The 19,793-nt window shown below is 40.6% G+C and overlaps 1 protein-coding gene across 1 annotated transcript in view; it reads right to left on the bottom strand.

Annotated features, from left to right (window-relative positions):
* Positions 1–19,793, bottom strand: part of GMDS (GDP-mannose 4,6-dehydratase) — a 407,324-nt gene that overhangs the window by 62,165 nt on the left and 325,366 nt on the right. The window contains exons 8-9 of the mRNA XM_068670937.1: positions 18,484–18,602; positions 9,269–9,365 (exon numbers count right to left, since the gene is read on the bottom strand). Coding sequence (XP_068527038.1) covers positions 9,269–9,365; positions 18,484–18,602 — 216 coding nt within the window. The remainder of the gene's footprint in view (positions 1–9,268; positions 9,366–18,483; positions 18,603–19,793) is intronic.

Below are 19,793 nucleotides of genomic sequence, written 5' to 3'. Positions count from 1 at the left end.
TGACTGATCCTGTTTTATGTCATGCCAGGCAATGCTAATAGTTTAAACACTAGCTCTGTCAAGTGAGGAATAGATGTATTATTGTCTGTGAATTATTAAAATTGACTTCACCTACTCACCTTCAGACTTTCCAGGCTGAAAAGGAAAAAAAAAATCAAGAAAAAAAGTCTTTCAAGGGAGGCCTACACTCTTAATCTATTACTAATGTCTTCTTGAATCCTGTTAATATTTTTTATATTGTCTGCTTTGGTGAGCTCAGACTCTATATGTGAGGAATGAGCAAAAATTCCAGCTGATCCTAGGCATAAAGCTCTTTAATGTTTAAGTCTCTCCTGCCTTGCAGATAAATACTGTCTCCCCTTTCACCCATCCAGCTGGGACATCAGACAGTTTGGGGAGCTTCCAAGATGGGCACAAAGATCCATTTCCTGGTTCATGATAAGTACAATTGATGCTTGTGCCACAAAGATCATTTTCTGTGGTTTTATTCAACAACAAACTTTAAAAAAGTTGCTTAGACCGACAAGGCTCAGTTTCTCCTGCAACTTAGCCACAGAAGCTCTCTTGCAACACTAGAGAAGTATTAAGGATACTAAATAATAAATAAAATGCTTAAAGTTTTGATAAGGCAAGTATCATCACTACAGGTTTATAGTGGAATACAAAGATGAGACATGAAGATATGGAAGGTGGTTAAATACTAATTGGCATCATCATCACAGGGTGGCAACAATAACAAAGGTCCCACCCCATTTTACCTCCATCACAAAGTTGTTAATTTACAAATTATGACTCTAAAAGTGGAAGAAGGGAAGAGTGACGGTTTGTTTATTTTGCAAACGACCAGTTCCAAACCTCCACTTCCTTTCAACCATTTGCCTCTTCAAAAGAAATTGCTAATAGTGAAGGATAAAGATATGAGTCTGAAAAAAAACTTGTGGATTTTTTTGGGGGAGACAGAGGACCTCTATGATCAATCTGAAAGCAAGCCTGAGTACCACCAAAAAGGTACTCCCTCTTGCAAATTAGGCTTTCATTAGAAAAAGTGAAAAAGCAGTTTTGGTCTCCCTCTGTCTCTCTCTCTCTTTTTTTTTTTTTTTTTTTCCTTCTGAGCAGAATGCTTCTTGAATATTTCTCCATCTCCAATGTAAAGTCAAAACTTTCCACACTTTTTAGAGGAATAAACTTTTAATAACTAAAGAAACAGAACAAGAAAGCGAAAGAAACCTACTGTCATTTCTGGACTGTGAAAAACTTGAAAAACACGAAATGAAAGCTCTTGGAGACCAACCCCCAAACCCTCCTCCTTCCTCAGAACTGGCTGCGTGTTTATGTATTTCTCCTCGGCTTTGTCCATATGGCCCTTTCTCACTGCTCCGAGGTGTCCCTCAGAGGGACAACTGAACTCACTCTGATAACATCAACAACAAGAAAGTAACACTTAGACATGTAGGAGGAAGGACGTGATTTTGAGAATTGATAGCTTGTAGTACCATCCTTCAAACAGGAATAATATTAGGTGTCACAGCATATCCAGTCTAGGGACAGCTGCACCCCCAGACAGCCACTGACTCAATATTGAAAAGGCTGATGTCAAGACATCTGCTGACCCAAACCCAGCAGAAGCTGCTTTTAAAACAGCACTAAAACCATCTTCTGGTTTCTCAGATGAAACACACTAACAGCCTCTTCCTTTATGCACCCACTCACCCATAAAATAAAATACAGTAGAAGTCAGGCAAGCTCTTGAAAATGCTGGAGAAATTAGCAAGAGAGGAGTTTAATCCAGATTTGCTGAAGAAAACCTCACCTCTGTCTCATATCCTCAGTATTCAAAAGCGACTTTTATTGTCATATAAATCATGTATTTTATGGTTCTGTGCTGCCACTTTAAAACCATAGCAAATGTTGTGTTGGCACAGCATACTTAAGAGGTTATAACATGGTGGGAACCACAGTCACAATGAACAGTATTATTAACATACTGCTTGACTTTTGCTTTTAAAATCCTACTGTAAAATAAAAGAAACAGCCTCCAAAAGGGAGACAGATCTTCAGAAATGCTCACACTTTTGAACACAAATAAGCAATCAGGTCAGTAAGTGACCTCCACTACCTCTGACAACGAGGTCTTTGGAAAGCCCTGGTGGGAACAGCTTCGCGCTGAGTGCTCCACCAGGTCTCCAGTCTCACCCAAGTCACTACACACTCCAAAATGTGGTCTGAACCATAGTTCAGCTCTTTTGAACACCTGATCTCATGAAGGAAATGGGGAAGGGCTGTAGGTAAAAGTCTGTAGGTAGTGGGAACCCTTGGTGGGAAGCAATGCTTGGCAGTTGTGATGAATGTGTCTTTGGTGCTGCCTGTGCCTGGACTTCAGTTGTGGCTTTAGCCCATTCCAGGCTTTCTCCCACCCTTGTGACCTCCCTGCAGGGGCTTTGCATTTCCCACCACAGCTGCTGGAGCACAGGGAGTGTTTGTGTGGGACAGGCGGTGATAAGAAAACAAGGCGAGACAACAGACAGAGATAACAGGCGGGAGGAGGCCAAATGGCAAGCCAAGAGAAGGGGGAGGCAGAGGGATAAGAGGTGAGATAAAGAAAGGCTTTCTGTGCATGAATAAACATGAATAAGTGAAGAGGTGGCAGTAAGACTTCTTACCACCAGGAAGGCGGAGAAGAATTACGGACAGGAAATGTCACTGCAGGAGCGGCTGATGAAAACTAAAGACTGCATGAACTTGGTCTAATCCCTTTTTGCCTGCAAAACCATCCTAGGACAACCTGGGTAAAGAAACTGTATTTCAGCATCTCCTCTCCTGGGTACTGTGCTCACATACATGTGAGCACACATTCTGAGCATGCAAACAAGAACAGTCAGCTGGCACCTCCTGAGTTCCCACAAGAGTTTGGGCTGACCATCTAGTTCCCATCCATCACAGATGAATTGCTTTACTTCACATTATGATGCAGCAATGCACGTAAGCATGTCCATAGCTCCGAGTATGGAAACTGTCCCTATTAAGTATTCATGCCCTTGAAGTGAAGCACTTGCTTGGATGCTTGGCTGAATCAGGGCCTAATTACGGAGCTAAACAGCCTTCTGTTCTCATTCACCTCTCCCTCAGTCTTAATCCTCTAGTCACCTAAGTTTAATTTAAAAATCTGTTTTCAGGAGTTGAGCCTGGATCTGTCACATCCAAGATTGCCACTAATTGCTACGTGTCAGCATCATTTAGAAAAATGAGCAATGAATTAAAACCACCAACCCTTCTGCTTGGATGACAGCTTTATCTTTACATGAGCTTTTCAGTGGGCTTGCAATCTCTTTACCTACCCCCAGTGGAAAACAGCTTTGCCCAAAGTTAGTCATAGATTTCTTCAGCCAGTCCAACATTTCTGAACAAAAAAACTACGGATCTTGTAACATATGAACATATGGTGCAACAGTCAGGGTGCAAAGTCACTCCAACTTACACCCCAGGAGGCTGGGACATCCTCTTCCTCTGGCTACTCTTGTCGGATAGTTGTGGTATTAGGGGATCAGAGAGCAGACTCAGAGAGACAGGCTGATGTTCTCAGGAAGATCAGTGAAGATGTGAAGGTCACAGATGACACATGGCTGGCTTCAAAACCTCAGGAATGACAGCAGGGAAAGAGGTGGTGAAGGAAGAGGGGGAACAGAGCCAGTTGCAGAAGTTGCCAGAGACATATTTTGTTGGAGGCACAGCAGAGGAGGAGCAGGATGACGCAAAGAGAAGCAACTGAGTAAAGCACAGCATATGAGGACTGCAAACAGCAGTGTCCAGAGGGATTCCTTTACTGGATGCGGCTGTCTAATACTGATGTAATGAGCTAGTTATGAAGCGAAAAGTCAGAAATGTGTGTGGGAGTGTTGGAGGGGTACGTATTAGGTAGCTGCTCCCATAAAAAAGGAGGTAAGCTAGGGCTCCCGTCAAGCCTGTGAGGAGGATTAAACAGGACAGGGAGACAGGCTAGACATGAACCTGCTGAAGATTCTCAGGTTTAATGACCTCAAACCTGAGAGGGGAAAACCTGTGAGTAAAAATGATCTTCCTATCTTTCAAGGAACTGCTAACGCAAGCGAAGTCAGGATGAGACAAAAAAAACAGAGTGCTACCTGTGGAGGAACAGTGGCTCCTGCACAGAGCGCAGTGCCCTTGGCCCTCCTCCTCCTCCTACCTCTACCACCTCACGGCCTCCCTCACGCAGCACAGACCCTCTGCTCTGCCATACACGTGTTTCACGAGCTGAAACGCGCTGATACTGCTTTTTACCTCTTCTACATGCTCGTAGAGAAACATTTAAAGTGCTCCGTGCCTTGTAGATGGCACACAGTGACAAGTTATTATTGATCATTCTTTTACTTGGCTGAATTTGACATGTATGTTTTCAGAGACGCTTCTGAAACGCCTGATACGTAAGGCCTGTAAATAAAATAAAAAAAATCTACTGCAGGTTTTACTAGCAGGAGAGACAAAGAAAAGGAAGAGGGTGGCAAAGGAATGCAGAGATAATGTTGAGTCTTAAGTAAGGAATGATATAAATATTTTGGCTGACACAGCAGCAAAGCCAGCTTGGAGGAGAATTAAGGACAACAGAGGCAATCATTTACCAAAGCAGTAGTTTTCAGATGTTGACATGTGTTTTCAAAACAAGAAAAAAATAGAATAAAAAACAAAACAAAAAGACAGGAGAAGACTGCCAGAGTTATGACAACATGCAACTTCTTCACCTGGCTGCCAGTGAGGAAAATAGACAGGAAAACTATCTGAAGATTATTCTTCCTTGAATGCTCTCATTTCATTTTCGTGACTATTAATACAGGTCGCACGTTGACATTGATGAGCATAAAGATCCTTAAGGAAGGGAAGCATGTGTTTCCTCATACAGACATCTAAACAGTTTACAAGCACAGCCTGCTCTGAACTTAAGAGTGGGAAATGAAGCTTGCATGGAAACTGAAGTGGAAGCACAAGGCAGTCAGGGTTTTGTGACCACGGTTTCATTAGAGTCTAAATGGTCTTTACGGCAGGAACACTTAGAGGAGTTCACAAATGTTTTTGACTTTAAGAAAGCTGACTTTGGGAGAATGTGATATGCCCCAAGGAATTTTTTACTGGAATCCTATGAAACATGGGAAACATAGAGCTGAATTTTTAAAAAACATCTGAAGAGACTGAAATTTAAAGCCGTCCTGCTTAATTCCAAAGAAGAAAAAGGGCAACTGAGGCCACATGTAGTTAAGTAAAGATGTAAAGTTTAGTGTAAGCAACACGTAGAAAACCTGGAAAATTTATTTTTTCATATATTTCTGTAGATATTTAGATTCGACAAGCAATCCTTTGAAAAGTAAGCAAGCTGGCGCAGAGGGATATGGAACTTCTTAGAAGTTAGAGAAGCTCGAGAGAAATAATTCCAGGAGGACAAAGTATCCTTGGACACTGTGCTGCTGTGAATTTTTCTGCTAACTATGGCATGGAGTTTCATTTATATCAGTGCTAGAAAGTACTGGGAGAAAAATGCTTAACTGCTGAAGGCATATAACAAAAGGAAAAAGTTAGCATACCCTTTTTTCTTTGAAGAAGAATAATAAGAGGCCATATGTGTGCTTAAACATTAGCATCACATTGTGACAGAGGTTCTAGGGCTTGCATAAAGGAAGGAAATTTGCATTGATCTATGTACATCCTCAGAGTTACAGCCATGCCAGTCCATAACAAATTCAATGCATGAATTCAACCTGCAGCTCCTAATCTAAAAAAGCTGTGGGACACCTACAGAAACAGGTGGGATGAAGCAGAAGGATTCCCTGTAACATACACAACACTTCCATATGGTTGAAATGTTTCTCCCCTTCATTTTATTTTTTTTATTTAAAAGAAATATTAAGATAGAATTTATCAAATTCTTAACTGAAAAATACACATCTTAAGTTCTCTGGTGATGGGTCAGACCAATGAGACCTGAGGTTGATTTTCACTGTTGCGAGAAAGCACAATGAAATGATGCAAACACCAAGAAGAACTGTTAGCTTAATATTTGCCATGCAAAAATACTAGAAGCAATTTTACTCAAACACTTAAACTTACTTAACTTGATCAGAAGCAATGATTGTGGAACTCTTGGAGGGAAATACCTGCTTGACTATCTTACTTGATTCCTTCAGATACCATTGTTCTGTTGTTAATTTTAGGATTATTCCATTTTTTCTAATATATGTAAATAAGATGCAAGAAATGACAGTGAGTTAATATCTTGCTGAAAGATAAGAAAATTAAAGACAGGCCCAAATTCTATAAAAATTACCCCACTTCAGGGTCTGAGAGATGTGATGGTTCCAATATCCTCTGCTGCAGGGTTGCTTGTTTCCAACTGAATGAGCTGGCTCACAGAATTGTGTTTTGAATTTTTAAAATATATATATATATATTTAAGTCAAGTGGATTATTCAAATCCAAGTATAGACTAAGTTGCCTACCTACATTCTGATTGTAGCAATAATTGAAAAGACTAGTGAGATCATTTCTAAATTCTACAGGTGAGTAAACTGCAGTGGAAACTTATCTTTTCATACCTAGAGCCCAAATGAATGTAACATACAACCTTACCAGCCATGTGCTAAAAACGACTGCAAAATGCATGAAAGCATCTTTATTGCTGTATCAATTTCAGTATAAAAAGCAAGCTTGTGATGGAGCTCTTGTGAAAATTGCTGATTTTAAGAAAGGCAGAAGTAATCATTTTTTTCCAATCCAGACAGCAGGTTACAGTCTCCAAACACAATTTAAAAGAAGGGTCAAAAAGGATACTGAGAGGATACTAGCCAAAAGAAATGATAGCAATAGGTTTGTCGTTAGCAAGGCACAAGAATTGAAGGAGAGAGACAGGCATTAGAAGCATTAGCAGGAACAATTCCCAAGGCCAGTAAATATCAGGGGGCCCCAAAGCAGTCAAAAAGCAGAGTGAAGAGATTTAGAGTCGAGGCATTCAAAGAGTCTACTTAGTTTGACCAGAAGACAGTCTCACATTTCAAGGTTTCTTCTTCAGTACAGCTAAGCTTTTCAATGGGAGGCCTTGACCCCAGGGATCACTGACTGAAGAAAACAAATGTGTTTTCAAATGAATGTATTGGCACTGTCAGAACTGACTGTATACAAGATTAAATGTTATTTATTTTCACTTTTCAGAATACCATGTTAAATTTTAGAGAGACAGACAGAAACATTTCCAAGTAAGACATGAGAATCTGAGCACTGGATTTTGTGTGTCAGCTAGGATTCAACAGCAGAATTCCCATTAACCGATCTGGCTAAGCCTCTTGCAAAAATGTCAACCTGAGGCGTCCTTGCCCTCAGCGATCTTGGTGAGGGTAGCAGGAGGGGACACGCGCCGTCAGTCTATTTCAGTTCTCTTATTGCTTTTCCTCGCTTTCTGGCAATGGATTAGGTTTTGGTCCGGCCTTTTGGAATCTCACAAATGTGATTCCCATTTGGTGCTTCGACCCCTGCTTGTGCTCAAGCAGCTTTCACAGCCTTCCTGGCTTCCATGGGAACCGAGTAAGGAGCATGTTAAATGCAAGGCAAGATGGGGGCAGCGGAAGAGAGCCCAAGGGAAAAATAGGTTGTCTAGGGCAGACCAGATAATTTCAGATAAAGATCTCTACTGATCTCTATCTGCAGTGCTATTTGAAGGGCACATTGTGCTCTGTATTTAATGCATCCCTGTTTTCATGTGTGGACTCAACAGCAATTGCATGAGCATTCCTGAAGAACTTCTGTTTACACACCAAAATGGACAAGCATGTCATGAGCTGAATTTAAAATCCAGAAATCGTGTTCCCAAAATAGACCAATAAAGACAGAGAGAAGATGGTGGACAAAACTATTTCAGCAGAAAATGTCTGGGCACACAAATAAGGTGGAGCTATAGCGAGGGCATCCAGTGGATGCTGAGGAATATGTACTCATTAGTGAGGAGTATGACAAAGCAGGAAAGCGGGTCTCACAAAGCGCAGACTTGTTGGGTCAAGTGTCCTTTTCCTGTTTGGCAAGTCCTTTTGTCTCCGTGTCCTCCTTATCATCCTGACACCTTACCAAAGCACAGAATGACGGACATCTCTTAATGACTTCCTAGCATTTGATTCTGGTACACGGGCCCAGCCCTTTTTCGCATACCACAAAATCCTCGTATTCCCCTCTGCACTTCCACTTTAGAACCAATGTTCGCTTACACACACGCAGCTCCCCACTCGCGCCCTGCAACCTGTGTCAAGACAAATGTGCTCGTCACACCTTGCTCGTATCGGGAAGCTGAAGCCAGCACTTCTGAACGAGCTGACTGACAGCCGATGCTGTGTCAGCAGCCGGCGGGGCTGGTGTCACCCTCCCCAGGAGAGGAGAACATCCTCTCCTGGGCACACCCTCTCTCACTCCGCACAATAAGGCCTATTGTTCCCCGTGTCCAGAAACCAGGCTCCATCCTGTGCCATCTCCGTGCACTGCCACCATCCTGCCTGACTTGGGAGCACTGTTTTTTTTGTCTCCTAGCATGCTCACTAGACGATTTGAGCACAGGGTTAGAGGCCTGGCCTGCCAGCAGTGCGAGCGCCTGGCAGACTTCACTCCTGGGAGCGAAGACACGCTCTGCAAATGAGCATTTTCTAAATGGGATCTCACAAAACGCCTGAGAAAACAAAATCCACAAGCATGCTTGCACTTCTAAAATGGGCATTTAGTGATGCTCCCCGTTGCAAAATCTAAGCTGAACAGGCGATACTCACTGAATGGAACTGAAACACTGCTACGAAGACACAGAAGGAGGACTTCAAAAATCAAGCCTATTAGTGCCCACCTTCCTCTACTTTCCCTTCTTGCATCTGGAGGAAAGATGACCACGAACCAATTCAGGACCAGAAGGCATCATAAGTTGTTTTATACTTCGCTTTGTTACCCACAGGGTGACATTTCACTCCTCCAAGCCTCCCCTCTGCAATTCAGAGAGGGTGATGAGGCACAGCAGCATCTCCCCAGCAGGGCAGACAGACCCGCTCCTCCTGGGCAGTGCTGTTTGCTAGTTCCCAGGTAGCTGGCTGCAAAGGGGCCATCAAGCAGGCTAATTTAGAGCTCTAAAAGCTGGCAGCAGGAGTGCAATTAAGCCGTTTTCACAGACTGCTAGCCAAATGCAGCAATTTATTGGCTGAGTGATTGGATTATTCATTTGCAAAGCGAAGAGAGGGCATTTTCTTACCACTTCAGTTGGCCTGTAGTACTTGTGATTGACTGTCACATGAATCTTGCCAGTCTCTTTGCATCGCCCTACTTCATTTTCATTCTTCCCTTCCCACCTGTAAAGAAGATAAACATTTAATCAACCCATAATTACTTTAGTGCTCTGATCTTACCAACATTTGGCCTGCTTTCATTTACTTGAGGCTGGTGTCAATTCTCCCTGCAGGACAGTATAAACTCATTAGCTATAGGAACAAAGGCAGAGTTCAGACTTGAATGGAGCAACAATGGCTTTTGAAGTCTCTTTGTTTTGGTTTTTGATTCAGTGGAAGGTCTAAAATACAGGACTTCCAAATTAAACACATAATGTGAGGGGAAAATAAAACATCCCGATTTCAGAATGTTTCATGTATCTTCAAATAAATATGACAGTGAGCCTTTTCATTTGTGGATTGGTTCAAAGTTGCTTAAAATGGTTCTTAAAATATTTTTAATTCTTGTATTTTAGCCAATAGTTTCAGGAACACTTTAATCTGTTAATTTTATGGAAGTGAAGCTCTGTTTGAATAGCATTAAGCTGCATAATCTAATTTGTGCTTAACCAGGAAAAACAAAACAAAAACAGTTCTTGAATTTTCAGTCCTAGCTTGACATGGCACTTCACATACATGGACTGTAAACAATACTCACTACCTGCGAGCTTACAGTCAGCTCCTTTGTCTAAATTAGTTTCATATGTGTTGAACAGCCTGCAATTTGCTGTAATTTATGTGATCTGGTTCTGCCCTGGACTACTTGCTTAGCATCTGTCCTGGTCAAAATTTTTGGGCTGAGTATGGCAGCTGAACAGGCACAGTTTGATGGGTGAGTGGCTCTGCCTTTGCAAGGGGCAGACTGCAGCCAGGAAGCCTGAGGACAATGCTCCCTCTCAAAACAAATGTTTCGGATGAAACGTTTGGGAACATACATTGATGTCTCAAAACTAATTCACCGAACGTACAAAATCCAGAGTTATGATTGAAACCCTATCCGCTCCTTGCTTTTTGCTTCTAAGTATATCATGGGGCTCTGAACCAGCTTGGCACAAAAACACGGTGATGAAATCCTTTACTTTTTTGTGTTCAAGTAAAATCTATGTAATTTAAATCAGCGCTGTGATTTAGACTATTTAGCCTCAGTCATCAGCAATGAAGGAAAACTGCCCCTTGCCTCCCACTTACTAATTGTACCGCCAGTTCTTGGGATTTTGCCACAGATTTGATTTTTCTTTGCTCCCCTGCCCTCCCCCCCAGGCTTTCAGAAGAATTTAATTCTTTGACAATTTCAGCCTTCATTTTTGGGTTTCTAGCCCCAAGGGCTATGGAGGAAAATTTGAAAATGTGACCTCTGTGTACCCATGACGGTTAAAACACCAAAAAGCAGAAGGAAATACCAAATATGTATTATTACTAGTTTTTAAATCCCGTGTTCTTTTTTAAGTGAAACTCATGACTTTTGGATGACTAGCAAAGCCTGTAGGATGCTTGATACTGGGAACACTTTACATTGAAATAATTTCCAACAGATAATAGCCATGATGAAGTCAGCTGTAGATAGTCATGACATGATGCTAAAGATGATTTATAACTTAAATTTTCTTCCTTTCTCTTTCACAGTTGCTCTGTTTGAAGCCTGCACTGTAAAGTTTCCATTCAGAAGCCAAAACTAACATTAGTCCCTCCCTTTAAAGGGCAGAGGGTAAAAATGTGCAGGACTCAAATGAGCTTAATAGAAAACTAACCGTCACCAGTAAAACAACAGGAAGTGCTTAGATCAGGAGACGTCAGTTGTTGTTGGAGGTCACTGAGCAGAGAACCCCATTTAACACCCAACAGTCTCCAGAAGGCTCGACCCAGCCAGTAAAGACTCACTTAATGTCACCATCGAAGTTATATAACAATAGAAATAACTTAAGAAGAAAGCTCCACCCGTTCTGCTCAGCCCGGCAATGTGAAAAGTTCACAAGGAAAGAAGTAATTCTCATTGTGAACACAGTAGAACTTGATAGCAGCACTTTTGATTATTCCTGGCACCTCCGTGCTCCCAGCTGGGGACACCATACTGCTGATAAAAGGGATTGTGCTGGGGCCAACCCGACACCGGGAGCAAGGCATCCAATTAGCTAACCAACTCCCTCTCCCCTCTTCTTTTAACAACAAAGAAGGGGAAAAAAATCCCACCAAAAGCACCAACAGACCCCTTAATTTGTAGTCAAACTGCAGTCAGAATTGTGTACTGGAGAATGTAATGCCAAACTATCCTGAAGCATGAGCGTGGTCAAAGAGGCATGGGGAATCCTCACGTTATTGCGGTTTTAGATAGCTCCAGCCACAAGGACTACTGTTTTTTCTGCTCCCTAGGGCCCAAGTGGGCAAGAAAAGAGCCTTGTATACCTTGGGGAAAATGTAACAGGACCCTGGCTAAAGAAATTTTGACTAATTGGGACTGGGCTAAATTCAAGGAGGATGGTGTAGTGTAGGCTTTTGACCAAAGGTTGGTCCTGGAGCCTGCAGGTAATTAGCCTCTACATCACCTGCCCCATGCTAAGGAGCTGCACGCTCTCACTGAAGCAAAGGATGGGTTTGCTCTCAAAGCTGATGGCATTGACCACATGCCTGACTGCTCTGTACCCAGAGGAGGATGCGTGAGACCATTCTCCCTGCTACTGCCAAGGGAGCTCGATGCCTTCTACATCCATGCTGCTACAGTGAGCACCTCACTGTTGGAGATGGGTGCTCTGGGATTGCTTAGGACAAAAAGCAGTGCCATAGAACTATGAAGTTCATATTTCCATAGAACTAAGAAGTTCATATTTCAAGTGCATGCACAAATTCACTTGTGTAAAAGGTTCTTCACCTCAAGAACTTCTACACTCTCTAGAGGAATGGACTGCATTTAATTCTAAGCTAATTTCATATCCGCAAATTACTACTGTTTTAATACTTATTACCAGCTGTGATGAATGCTCCTTTTCCTCTTTGACTCTGGAGATGTCAATTATTTTCCATTTCCTACAACTATCCCGTAAGACAGCAAGCTTCAAGCTATAAAAACATCAACAGCGACAGAGGACTTTCTGAGGACGAAGAGCTGGGGCACTCGGTGGGATGTGAGGAGGGCAGGGAGTGACCCAGGGGAGCCAGGTTAATCAGTGGGTGGCAGGAATAGCACTGCAAAGGACCAAAAGGTCCAAATGGCTGGGATTGAATAGCAAATAAGGCGAAGTGTGTGCATTTTTGATGAAGTGGCCACAAAATCAACTGCAAATGAAACCTTTCAAAAAGCACAGAGATGCAACTTGTGTGTGCATTTCATCCTGTTACTTAATCTTTACAGAGTGGCACAACTAACAGAATTTTACAAAGTATTCAGAATCATTAGCAGCTAAAGACTCCCAGCCTTTATATGGGAAAACAAACAAACAAACAAACAAAAAAACCCAGCAACTATCACACCTTAAAAATCAAATATATGCCGATATAAAATATTTTCACATTTGAAACCAAACAATAAATTACTTAAAAGTGACTTCTTAGGAAAGCTTTGCTCATTCTCCACAGCTAATGTCAATACTATTTGTGTGGGCTTTGCATATTTGTGACCTGAAGGCCAATACACATGATTACAGGGCAGTCCATCTGTCCTGTTGCTTTATAAACAGCAAAACTGACACCATACAACAGACCACTGATGTCTCTTGCAAGTAATCTCCTGTAGAGAAATTTTCAATATGACTCTCTGGAAGTTCCTTTGCTACCAACTCAAGCTCTGATGCGACAAAGCATTGAAGGGTACAGGGACTGCTTAACTGATACCTTGTGCTTAGATCTACAAACAAGTATGCTACCATACAGGGATGTACTTCAACATTTGCTCTCATGCTCTCACGATTCTGGTCCTCAGTGGTTGTTTGCTCAAGGAACACAGTTAAAACATTGGTATTAAATTCCCAGCATTGCCAAGCTCAAGTTTCAAAAACCTAAATTGTGAATCCCCACATTCTGAATCTTTGGGAAAGAATACTTGCTACGTGGCCTACTTTTTGGTTTCTTTTTTTTTTCTTTTTTTTTTTTTCCAGTGCGTTGGAAATCTTTTCAAGTTCTTCCCCCTTTGCTGGAAAGCAGTTGATAATGCTCCCTTTTTAACAAGGTTTTTGTTCACAAGATTTTTTTTTTTCTCCAAGAAATTAATGCTTCTGTGAAAATCAAAATGCTCTGGAAAGAAAAGTTTTAGTTTCAAATAAGTTACATTACTGTCAATTTGAAAGAAAAATAATATATTAATAAGATCTAGAAATGAAGCTTTGAAATTTTCAGAATGTTTTTCCTTTTGGAATGGCATTAAAAATATTTTTACATGATTCTTTCTTTAATAGGACTTTTGAACAGAAACAAAACATTACAGCTGACCTAAGATCAGATATTTTTCCAAACTGCATTTGTGAGAATTAATTTCATCCCATTTGGGGGAAAAATATGGAATATGAAAGATCATATTTAATTTACACCCTCTCTTCATGTAGGAGAAACTCTTGTACCTCACAACGTACAAAATCAGGTATTAAATTGTTACAGTCTTCCAACTTGATTTCTGAAACAGTTATTAGATCTGCCAAAGATAAAAGCTTAAATCAATAAGAAAGTAAAAAAGTCATCTCAGATGTTAAGAGTTAATTCTCTGTCTGAATCAGGTTACATGCCTCCCAAAAAAGATAGTCTACAATAAGAAGAGTGAAAAAAGGGTACAGTCCCAAGTGAGGGCTTTGCCTCGTGCATTCTTCACTGGCTTGGCTGGTTCCTTTTGTCAATCACTTGTCCAAATATCTCTAATTTACTTATGAGATTCTCTTCCCTTCTTCCTCATTTGAATGCTTCTGATTTTCCTGAGCTGTTAAATACAACGCACAGCACCACCAGACAGCAATGTTTGGTGGGCAAAAGCCAGACCTGAGGACAACAGCTGTTTAGATGATGACTTTTGATGGCTCCTCTTTCACCTCCCAGCAGCACCATTACCAACACATTGTTGGCTTTCCTTTCTTACAGAAGTCCTTCAAATCTTACGTGTGTCTGTGACCCCAACTTCCATCTTAAGGAAGAAAGAAAAAATGAAACAAAAACTTCTTGCTAAGATCAACATTCACAGTCACTGAAGAGGCCACTGCTCCAGTTCTGCCAGTAGTTCACCCCATTAGACCTCACAGCTTATCTGCCAACTTCTCCTTTTTGGGGTTCTTGTTTTTTTTTTTTTTGAAGACCAACATGCATGCTAGTTAAGATAAAATTTGTGTGTACAGCCAAGAGACTGGAGTAAAATATTCATTTTTTCCCAAATTAATTCTGATCCTGGAAGCAATGAATATTTCTGTAACAAATGTGCATGTATTTTTATTTTAATAAAAAACACAATAAATCTTTCCAATGCTAGAACTTTTTTTTTTTTTTTTTTTTTTTTTTTTTTTTTTTGACATTGCAGACAGCAGTCTCTGTAGCACTCTGCGAAGAACTCTGAGTGCTGTAGTGGTTTCGGGCTATCTTCGCAATCCTGTTCTAATTTAATAAGATTAATGACAGAAAATTAGTCAAGACAAGCGTTTGCCTGTTTCGTTTACCCTGCTGTAGTTCAAATTATAGGCGGGAAGTGTTTCCCCCAAGTACTACTTAATTAGTAATAAGTAGCAGGGAAAGTAAAAGAAAAAAAAAGTGTAATCCTTACAGGGGGAAAATATTTGTAGCTCTGAGGCTTTCCTGTTAGTACAAAGGGCTGGATTTGAATGATTCAGAGGATTATATAAATATAATTTCAAATTTCTCCCTCGAAAAAGAAGTGTTAGAGGGAAAAAACGTACAGTGTACAGAAACCTCTGTGTACACTTCACAGTCAATTTCAGAGGGGAATCAGTCAGTCTTATTGCAGCTGTACGTTTCATTACTTACAAAAATGTAGTAAAGTTTCTCTGTCTTTCATTTTGGCAAGAAGATATAGTCCTGACATGTGCTAATGACTGGCTTTGACAGAGTATTATGTTATCTTTTTGGAAAGACTTTTTAGGCTGCCCTGGAAGTTCAGCAGTAGAAGTTAATGTGAATTGTTTGGAAGAAAAAAAAAATTAAAAAATATATTTTTACTTGGTTGGTGGGGCAGTCAGGATTGCTTTTCTTCCCATTTTCTATTGCAATATCATGATGTGACAGCTAAGATGCTGTTACATTTAAAACATTTCCTGCCAAAGCACAAAGTAGGGCTGGTAAGTCCCTGCACATGTGTCCAGTGTTTTCAGGTGTGTGATGAGCTCTGTCAATTGCTGCTTGCCCCTACATCTTTTCTGGGCATTTTCTCCATCGTTCTGTTGATTTTGAAAGGTGTACTGTACTGCCATACTGGGAAGCTGTGCCATCACTTACAAAAGTGGAAAAAACTGCTGGAAATTTCCCAGATAAATTTTTGGGATTACAAAAGTTCCTAACACCTGCAAAAAAAAGCAACAACCCCAAAACAGCACATCCAAACTTTCAAGATGGGAGATAGAAGGAAAGCAGCCATTCTTGCATGAACTCATTTAGCAGCTCTGGTGCAATGTCCTTAGGTGCCTTGTCATAAACTGTAAAGAAACAAATCAATGGGACTCGCCAGTGGGGTCCCACAACACTTAAGGGGAGGATTTTGCTGCCAGGTTACTCCCTGAAGAAGATATATCCAAACGGCAGGAGGTGGGAGTAGAAAGCCCTTGGAGATTTCAAGGAATGTGAAAGGTTACCAGCTGCCCAGCCAAGAAGACAGTGAGGGTAAGGAGTGTGTAAAGCATGGGCCAGGCCGACATCTACAAAAATTATGGAGGTTCTTAACGAAACATTCCAAATCCTTAAAAATGCTCTACATCTAACACAATTTGAAAGATGACTGATGGCTATAGGATGGTAGTAGGTCAGTTGTGACACTACCCCATCCAAGGAGCAGGGGAAATAAACAGCCTAAAGTGTCACCTCAGCTGTACAAATATGTACAGCTATTTACATGACACCCATAAATGGCTTAAGAAGTTAATAACATATTCACAGTGAAGAAAAATTTCAAAAGAACCATGATGATTACCAGCCTAAGCCCTGTTTCTAAAGCGGTTTGGAGACTCAGGCTCCTAAAAATCCATGACACTAGATGTCATGCAAATTCCTGCACAATTTTTGAAAATTACTTTTTTTTAATTAAAAAAAATGTGAATATGCCTTTGCACACACAGAATACCTGCCCTACCTCATCAGCTGGAGTAATACTCTAAAGTTTCCCCAAGAGTGAAACTTAAGAGTGATTGATTCGGTACAAACACTGAATGTACTAATCACCACCATGAATGATATGCAGTCCACCACATGAAAACATATACGAGTAAAAAAAAGTTAAAAAGAGACAAAAAAAAATGTGTATTTGGACCAACAAAAAAAAATAAGTGTTTCGGATCCTGTCTATAACCAAAGCTATTCATAAGTACTTTCACTTGCATTTGGGTAATTGTTGTTCTTTTCTTCTGTTTTTCTCGAGAGTTTAATTTACTCTCTGAAAAATACATGCTGATTTGTAAGCCTTGGGACACCCTGAGATTTCTTTGGCTAATACCAGAGCAGGGAGCTTAATTTTGAGCTAACAGTTAAATGTATTGATGTCAAAAGAAACTGCAGTGATGAGAACATCTGCAAAAAAAGGCATTCAGCTAGACACTGACCGACACATCTTGGTTTCTAATTTTATGTAATCAAAAAAAAAAAACAAAAAAAAAACAACACATAAAAAACAACCACAAACCACCACCACCAAATATTCATTCTTCCTTTTGCAAATAACACTGGACAGGGAAAAAGTTCTTGATATCACAAGAATTCTTATTTATATGGAACAAGTGAATCCACAACATATCAATTTCAATGCTTATTAGGAAGAATTAGATTATAAACATGAGAAGCAAAAGTATAGAAAAAGGGGAAAAAGAAGAAAGGGAAAGCATACTAGAGCTCCTGCTCCCTCCCTTTTGCCCTGTCCTACCTCACTACTGTTAAGGCATATGGGACAATGAGTGATCATAAAGGGACATCTCACAGTGAAGAGATGTTAAAAATATGGAGAGAAACTTATTCCCAAAATTGAGCATTTGGGCTAGAAATTCTATTTATATAGTCTCTCTTTCCCGCTATCATTTTTTTTTTCTGGAAGTTGATGCCAAAAATTGAAACCAGACTAAAAACTCATTGAGGAGAAAATGTTATTACCTCCCCAGCCACCCACTGGCTGTTCAAATAATATTGTATATATCTGTGCACTTCTGCATATTTATTGAATTTGTCAAGTTTTTGTTCCCAAGTAAAACTTATTGGCCCTGTCAAAAGTTCACCAGCTGCACAAGTGACTTTGATGGCCTGAGGAACAGCCCTGGCGCTAGCGTCATGGAAGAGCCTGTGGCTTTCCTCTCCCTTTTCCAGCTGAGATCGGTATGTTGATGCATGGGGCCCAGAGAAGATACAGAAGGAGGGAAATTGAAAAAATAATAAACAATAAAAATATAAATTACGGAAAGCGCTCACCAAGCCATCCTGGTTTTATTATATGGCCTTGAGAAGGAATTCTGTATTTTCAATCAAACTATGTGGAATATGCATTGTAAACATTCTGCACCCACTGCTCAACATTTTTATGGCTTGGTAGGAGAAGAGCTAGCAGGAATGCAGGGTGAGTTGCTACATAATCCTTGTGGAATGGCTGATGGGCTGTCATGTGGAAAGAACAGGGTTGGCAGGTGTCATTTCTTGAGACCGCAGAGGATGGGTGCAGATCTGTGGGGATATCTGGGATCTGGGGGCACAAAATGCAGAATTGGGCAGAAAACCCCATTTGCAGCAGGGTAATGAAAAGCACCCTGTTACTAACATCTTTGAACAGGCATCTGCCCCCAAGAAGGGGAATGAATGGGAGAACAGCAAATGAAGTTTTGGAATCAAAAAATGAAGATGTACCCTCCTACAACTTTCCCTTAGGCACTGGATATATTCACTGTGGCAGTCGTTTATGTCCTGAAACAGAAAGTGAGGGGAAAAAAAAAAAAAAAAGAAAAAAAAAGGAGGAGTACAGAGAAACAGTGCTCTGTAACACAGCAAATGCAAAAGGCTAGAAGTGTTCAACCTGTGGCTACTGTCTCACACTCATACTTACACAATGGTTTTCCCAATGTGCTTAAATGACTTCTCCACAAATTCACGGACGCTGTGGACCTCCCCAGTGGCTATGACAAAGTCCTCTGGCTCATCCGTTTGCAGCATCAGCCACATGGCCTGCGGGAAGACAAACAAAGTCAGATTCAGTGCATATGTAAGTGGCCTCTCTGGTACATGACATTATATTGCTGCATTTTAGATTTGGAGATAACATATACACACACCCCTAGCTAGGGAAGTTAGCACTTTCCTAACATGGTGGCTATTAACCAGTTCAGTGCAACTTTGACAAGAGTTCAATTATTGCTTATTATGGAAAACAATGCTGTATTTGATATTCAATTTGTTTCACAGCAGGGATTTCTGCAGGGGAGACTTCAATATGTTTACTTTTGAACACTGAGACTTGGTTTAGCCCTCAAAAGCATGGATTCACTTACTTAAACACTGCATGAATTGACATAGATACGGGAAAGTAAACAGCATTTTGTAACGTTTCCATCCAGAGCACTGTCTGTTTGTCATAGAATGATGGCAAACACTAAATCATGAAAATATAGGTCCTTTTGGTTCTTTCTTCTGTCGCGTTTGTCTTGGCTAAATAGGGATTTTAATTATGAATACATAATTTAAATGTGACTAAGAATAGTTAACGGTGTATTTGACCAAATTTATCTTTTTTTTTTTTTTTTCCCTGCTGAATATGCACTGAATATTACGTATTACAACACTGCAGCAGAAACTTTTTCTTTTGACACAAGAACACAGAAAATACTGGTAGAAAAGTGCGACACCCATTAACATTTCTCTTTCAGAGAACCATTTGGGCAGCAGTGACAAAGATCACAACAGGTTTTGAAGCACAACTTGATGGGACTACCAACATTTTTGCATTTCGGGGGGGCACGCTAACTTCCCACAGCAGTGTGTTTCAGAGTCCCTTCCCACAAGCACAGGGACAGATGAGCACCATTATTTAGGTGACGAGCTAAATCAACAAGAAAGCGGGAAAGCAGATGAAAATAGAGGTGCACAAAGACACGTGTGACTTGTTTAAGGTATCACGGCAGGTACGTTTCAGTTTTATGCTGCCTAAGACACTGCTCTAGCCACTAGAATACTGCCTAGGAGCTATAGGTGGACAGAATAATTATTACTTTAGATCAATCAAAATGATGTAAACACTTCATTTCCTTTAGAAAGGAAAAGGGAATACCTGTACAGTATGATCCTCATTTAATAAATAACCAGAAAAGGAAAACAAAATAATTCAACTTTCTCTCCATATGGTAAAAAGGACTGTCATCT

Source organism: Anas acuta, chromosome 2, assembly GCF_963932015.1.
Source record: "Anas acuta chromosome 2, bAnaAcu1.1, whole genome shotgun sequence".
Lineage (NCBI taxonomy): Eukaryota > Metazoa > Chordata > Aves > Anseriformes > Anatidae > Anas > Anas acuta.
This window is presented reverse-complemented; position numbering and strand designations above follow the sequence as displayed.